The sequence below is a fragment of the Pyxicephalus adspersus genome, chromosome 1, assembly GCF_032062135.1.
Source record: "Pyxicephalus adspersus chromosome 1, UCB_Pads_2.0, whole genome shotgun sequence".
Taxonomy (NCBI): domain Eukaryota; kingdom Metazoa; phylum Chordata; class Amphibia; order Anura; family Pyxicephalidae; genus Pyxicephalus; species Pyxicephalus adspersus.
Window position 1 is genome coordinate 141,238,464 of NC_092858.1, and position 6,438 is coordinate 141,244,901.

Below are 6,438 nucleotides of genomic sequence, written 5' to 3' on the forward strand. Positions count from 1 at the left end.
ACCTAGTGAAGGTGTCCAAAGGTTGTGTGATGTAGTATTTCCTACAATATATACATTGGTTAAACGTTTTCTAACACTTAAAAGAGAATTAACTTTTTTATTATTAGATCATTATAACAATGGATCAGTTAGTGTTTGCAAGCTCTAACTATAGACCTGATACTCAAGCTCTAACTATTTTATTATATAGTTGGTATGTTTATTTATATATCTTTCATGCCTTCTTGTACAACCTTTAGCAGCAATACCTTTTACATGGTGTGGGGGGGGAGGGATTACTGGAAATAATTAGTATACTGGAATTATGTTTTTAAATCTACTAGAAAGGATCAAGAACTAGGCACCATAGTTGAGTGATTATTCACTAGGGCTTAGTTAATTTATTTTTATCCACAAGTCTCTTTTATTAACTGAATAACAGAGTCCATCGGCAATCCACCCACTGTGTCACACTACATAGGCAAAGCTGACCTTGTCTGTACATCATGATCTTCATTAATTCATTATGGTTATTACACACCAACAGCACTTTGACATGCCAGGCAGGGCGTGATTTTTTTACATTGGGTGATGAGTAAACCAAACAAACAGGCTTTCCTGTACCTTTTTATGTGCACGTAAATCTCCAAAATATCAAACTTTGGTCTCATAGCTTACAATAACTTCAAAGCTTTTACAGACAAAATGGCTAAATGGCACTATTGAGGTAGCACATGTATTACTACTAACTGCATTGGTGCAATGCCCGGCCATTCATTTTCAATGGCACCCAGGTCACCTTGCTAATTATCATGCATTGCAGTACAGTGAAGTGCTACACACATCAACCCACTGATGTGTGTTACAGACTAGTACACTGCTGGTGTGCTAGGTAGCCTGTTCAAATGATTGGATTGTCTTAACACAATGCTTGGCATTCTAGGCCTGAGCTAACGGTGTGAATGGGTCCTGAAAAGTGAGATAAATGATCAAGTAAGGCCTTTGTGGTCCATTTTAAACTTTTTTTTTTTTTTTTTTTTTTGCATTGTGCATTTTGTTGCAACTTTTAATGCTTGAACTAATAAATACATGTTTTAAGCAATTTTTATTGTTGACTTGTACTTGAAAAATCCTGCTATAGGCCCTCTTGGAACTCTTGGAACTTTCTTTTAGAGTCTTGCCTTCTCCAGTTGTCCAATTTGAGATGTGGTACTTTTTATGAAATAATGAAAGGGGTTTAAATCAAAATTTTCAGTGAGGCCAGTGAATTAATTATTATTTATATAGTGCCAACATACTATGCAGCGCTGTACAAATTCCATAGTCATGTCACTACCTGTCCCTTTAGGGGGCTCACAATCTAATAGTACCATACCATAGTCATACAGTCTAAGGTCAAAGTTGGGGGGAAACCAATTAACCTAATTGCATGTTTTTGGGAGAAATCCAAGGTACCCGGAGGAAACCCATGCAAACTCCATGCAGATAGTGTCCTGCCCGAGATTCAAACCTGGGACCCAATGCTGCAAAGGCCAGAGTGCTAACCCTGAGCCACAGTGCCTTTAATAATTTGGGTGAAAAATATCCGCCAAGCTTATCAATTCAAAACAACTGAAAAAGGAAAGCTGGACATGGCAGGCATTCCAAAAAGTGCAACATAACTAAACTACTTCAACATCCCTGGTTAAAAACAGAAGTTTTTGTTGAATACATTTACTAATACTGTATAGGTAAGCCACACCTCTGCATCAAACACCTTTGGAAATTGTTTGGTCTTAATTATTGAACTGAGATCATGATTACATAAAGTGGTCTCTTTACTGCTATTGAAACACTTAGACCTGGAAGGTTCTCCACCAGGGAATGTTTCAGAGAATATCAGATTCACTGCTTTATGAATAGACCTCTAAATGTGCTGAGAAGCTTTATTATTGTTTTTTTGCTCTGTCCATTGGCATTTTTCTCCATTTTGCTAGTTTTGAATTGATCAGTGAGACTGCAACTTTTGGACTTGGTGTATACACATACAACTGTATAAGGCTTGCAGAAAGGTGCTCGCTTTTCCTAGTACAAGCCACTGAAACAATAAGTAAAAATGACTGTTTTTAAAGGTGGTGACATGGTCTCTTTAACGAGAGTGGATTTACTTCCAGACAAGGTTTATGATACAAGTTGTAAATGTTACACAAAGGAATTTTGGAATCATTGAAGCACAACTAGTAGAAGTACTGAGCAAGCACAGAAATTAGACTATTTTAAAGAGCACTTCCAGCTAATCTGTTGAGCTGAAAATTTACTTTACTATTGTCACACTATAATACAGAGCAAGCATTAGTTTAAAATATGAAGAGGAACAATCCTGCAAAGAAAATGTACTTTGTTATGACATGTTCTGTGTATACAGCAATACATCAGTGAAAGGTGTTTTTTTCTGCATCTTAGGGCAAGTACAAGTGGCACCTAACTTTAAACAAGTACAAGTGCCACCTAAATTTAAACAAGTACAAGTGGCACCTAAATTTAAACAAGTACAAGTGGTTACTGAACTCAATCAAATCATAAACAAATAATGGCACAGTCGATGGTTCACATAGTGTTTACTTCATAAAGGTTAAAGAAGATGAGCAAAGAAATGGAGGATCAGGCTTAAACCTTTTAAGTCAATAACCATTGTGGACAAATTGAATTACTAGATCCAAAGAAGTCTAGGGCCCAAACAAAGTAAGGTTTAATGTAAAGCACTTACATGCATTGCAGGGATGCCATTGTGATTATGAAAGTTGGCTTTCTGATGATGACATTGCTCAATGCACCTAATTAAAAAGAAGATGGTACAGTTATTGTTATTTACCTGTAGCTTAGCTGCAAAGAACATTGTGTTTCTAACGTTGTAGGTGCCACTTTGCTTATATACATTTTAGCATGCTGTTTTTGGACTTTGGAAATCTAAATATAACATGGAGATGTGTTAAAAGAAGATAATGCCAGATTTATCGCAACGCAAAAAATTAAGTCTCTATCCTTGCAGTTGTACATATTTGCAATAAAGGTTCCCAGTAAGTTATTTTCAGGGTTGAATAATAAGCTCCCGCTACCATGAACATGGGTGTGAATTTGTCACTTTCATTGGTTTTATTCAGTAGAACCTCAAGATATCTTTTATATCATAGCCTTATGTATTTTTGGAAAATATATTAAAGTAAATATTTGCTATTCTGTACTCTGTGTAGTAAACCCTACTGCTGTTGAGGGGTAGTCTGGAGCTGCAACTGATGTTGTTGGTGAAGGTTCTGCAAGGGGGGAAGCTTTCAAGTGGCCAAGACTCAGTGAGTTTTGTAGCATATGAAATATTTTTCACATATAAGATCTATCCAACCTTATGTCTATTTCTAAATACAAGGAGCTCAGGAATGTGGTAATAGCATCCAGTGAGGTATCAGTTGTGGCCTTGTCTGATGTATGGTATTGCTGTGCTCTATTTTTGGCTGTTGACTTTTAGCCATTACTGTCTAATTGAAATGAACTACAAACCAAATGGAATTTATTTTGTGGGATTATGTAAGGAACAATTATTTTTCCAGCCTTGGAGAACTTTAATAAATCAAGGCCATGTAGTTACATAGTAAGTAAGGTTGAAAAAAAAACATAGGTCCATGATGTTCAACCACTAAGGAAATAATCGAATCTCAGATATAAACCCCTATGAGACATAGTTGATCCAGAGGAAGGCAAAAAAAACCCTCATACAATTTGCTACAACAGGGGAAAAAAAATTCCTTCCTGATTCCATGAGGCAATCGGATGTTCCCTGAATCAAGTCACTGTACATATGATATATATATGAATATGATATTAAAAATCTGCATAGTATGTGGGATCACAGCTTATTTCCTTTTAAAGTAATCATTGCTGTCCTGAAAGAGACCTTCTTTCCATTCTTGGTTATGCTGGGGATGTTCATGCAATATTATACAGCCATAGATAATATACGGTTATCACATTATCACATTAATTCACATTTTGGCCACAACTTCTACCATGTGTTGGATTATGATATTGAAAGGGAGAAAGTCAGCACTTAGATACTTTATAATGTATATATATTTTATAATGTAAATAACTGTACATATCAGGTAATCACATCTCCCAACACCCACTCAAAAAGGCATTTAAAATGTGCTTTTTATCTGTTTATAACAATGTGGATTATTATTCTAGTATTATTTATTCATTCTAGACATAAAATTAGCTTTCAGCTGTAGGTAATTGTATTTATAGAATGTGTTATACTGAAAATTGTTTGACTGCTCTCATTGCTTTTCCCAGGAATTAATGCTTTCTTTTTATATTTTCATTCTCATTCTGAATAGATATGCTACAGCTTTAGGACACCTGATAAATACAGAAAGACTTTTGGGGAGTCGAACATTAAAAGAATTTGAAGAAACATTGTTTTGCCAACCCAAAACATCAAATAACAGTATGACATGGGATTCCTACTGGGAAAGGAATGACCCACTCAGGGACATTGATGAAGTAGCGATTCCCGTGCTGTGCATCTGCAGCCAAGATGACCCCATTCGTGGGGAGCCCCAAAGCACAATACCATTTGAACTTTTTGAGACAAACCCTCACTTTTTCCTGTTGATGAGTCGTTATGGTGGACACTGTGGCTTTATCAAAGAAGACGTGTCTAGTACAATGTGGAGTCACAGTGCTTTGCTTGATTTCTTCAAGTCTACTGTGGACTTCTTTGCCATGGAAGAAAGGCTTAAAGGTCTGTCAAGGAGAAAAGGAACCATCTCCATCAACAGAACACTGCAAGACAGGGCCTCATGTAGAAAGGAACAAAGCTGTCCCCATAATATCCATGAAATTTATAACTGGCAGAGATCCTACACAAGGTGACATAAACTCTATTGCCAGATCTTTTTATATGGACTGACAGTTTAGTGTGAGGAAGAATGAACTGGTCTCTTGGTAAAATCTTCTGATCTGTACTGAAAAAAATTGGGATCCAGTCTCCATTCATTTCATGTGTTAGCCTATCTGTGATTTTTGTCATTGATTTAACTGACAGATTATATACACTTTTTTATCTGAATCCAAAAATCTGGGGTTCTGATCCTCTGTCTTTAAATACTTTCTGAATCACGGATACCAGAAAGGGTATGTAGTTCAGGTGTAGAGCTATTTGCTGCACAGTTAGGTCAATAGGTGTTTCAGGCGTGTGACTGAAACTAGTAAAACAAAAAGATTAGTTTTATATTCAGGCAACTAGCAATTTTTAACATGACTTCAGCAATGATACCTTACAAAAGATCTCAATTGTAAAGCTGCGTACACACGTGCAATTTTTGTCGTTGGAAAGGATCTTTCACGATCCTTTCCAATGACAAGGGACGGCACGTTGCATGAACGATGCTGTACATACAGCACCGTTCTGCTCTATGGAGAGGGGAGGGGGAGAGCGACGGAACGGCACCCTGCTGCGCGCTCTCCCCCTTCCCTTACATTAGGATCGGTCGTCGTTTATCGTCCATGGATCCGCCAGGACGGTCGTTCGGACAATGGACGACGCCGACTGTACACACGCCAGATTTTCGCCTGATATCTGGCTGATGCCGATTATCGGGCGATAAAAATCTGACATGTGTACGCAGCTTAAGGCTGATCTAAGTCAGCAGATTGTAACATGTCCAATGAAGTTAGCACACATCTATGTATATCCTGAATGTGTGACATGTTTGGTAAATTTAAAAGGAGACTGAATAGAAATTGTGCAATCTGACTGTAATATGTAAAGTATGGCCAGCATAAAGCTACTGAAAGATAAAATCACTCTATAAAGGTTACCTTGCCTACCTTTATGAGAAGAAAAAAAGATTATACTGTACTACCTTTTTTCAAAAACACACAAACCGTTTTGAAAAAAAAAGTTACATTTATGTAGAAAGTTTGGAGAAAAAGAAAGAAAGTTACTGTAGCTTGGATTGTTCTTCTGTCCTGCTGAGTGGTCTGGAGCTATACCCCCAGGGGCATGAAAAGGTCATAGTTAATGCCAACAAAGATAGCAATTTCTGTTGAAAGATAAAATAGGTTTTTAAAGGTTCTCTTACCTAGCTATATAAAGAAGAAAAATAGATTTATATTGTGATTTTTTTTCCAAAAACACACACCATTACAAATATGAAAAAAAGTTATATTTATGTTAGAAAGTTTGAGAAAAATGAATAAAGAATTACTGTAGTTTGGATTGCTTTCCTGTCCTACTCGGTGGTCTGGAGTTGCACCCTCAGGATAAAGGGAAAGCTCACAGTTAATGCTTACACGGGGGGGGGCAATTTCTGTTGGGATGCATCCACATCTCATTGCAGGTCTAATTAAAATAATTGTTATTTGGAAGGAGTCTGTAGGAAGAAAGTACCCAGACCAACAGCGGTTACAAAAAAAAAAGGA

At 36.9% G+C, this 6,438-nt stretch overlaps 1 protein-coding gene across 1 annotated transcript in view; it reads left to right on the forward strand.

Moving 5' to 3' along the window:
* The window catches only part of LOC140342914 (protein ABHD15-like), a 29,360-nt gene extending 23,131 nt beyond the window's left edge, over positions 1-6,229 (forward strand). The window contains exon 3 of the mRNA XM_072429291.1: positions 4,350-6,229. Coding sequence (XP_072285392.1) covers positions 4,350-4,887 — 538 coding nt within the window. The 3' untranslated portion in view covers positions 4,888-6,229. The remainder of the gene's footprint in view (positions 1-4,349) is intronic.
* The last annotated feature ends 209 nt before the right edge of the window (positions 6,230-6,438 follow it).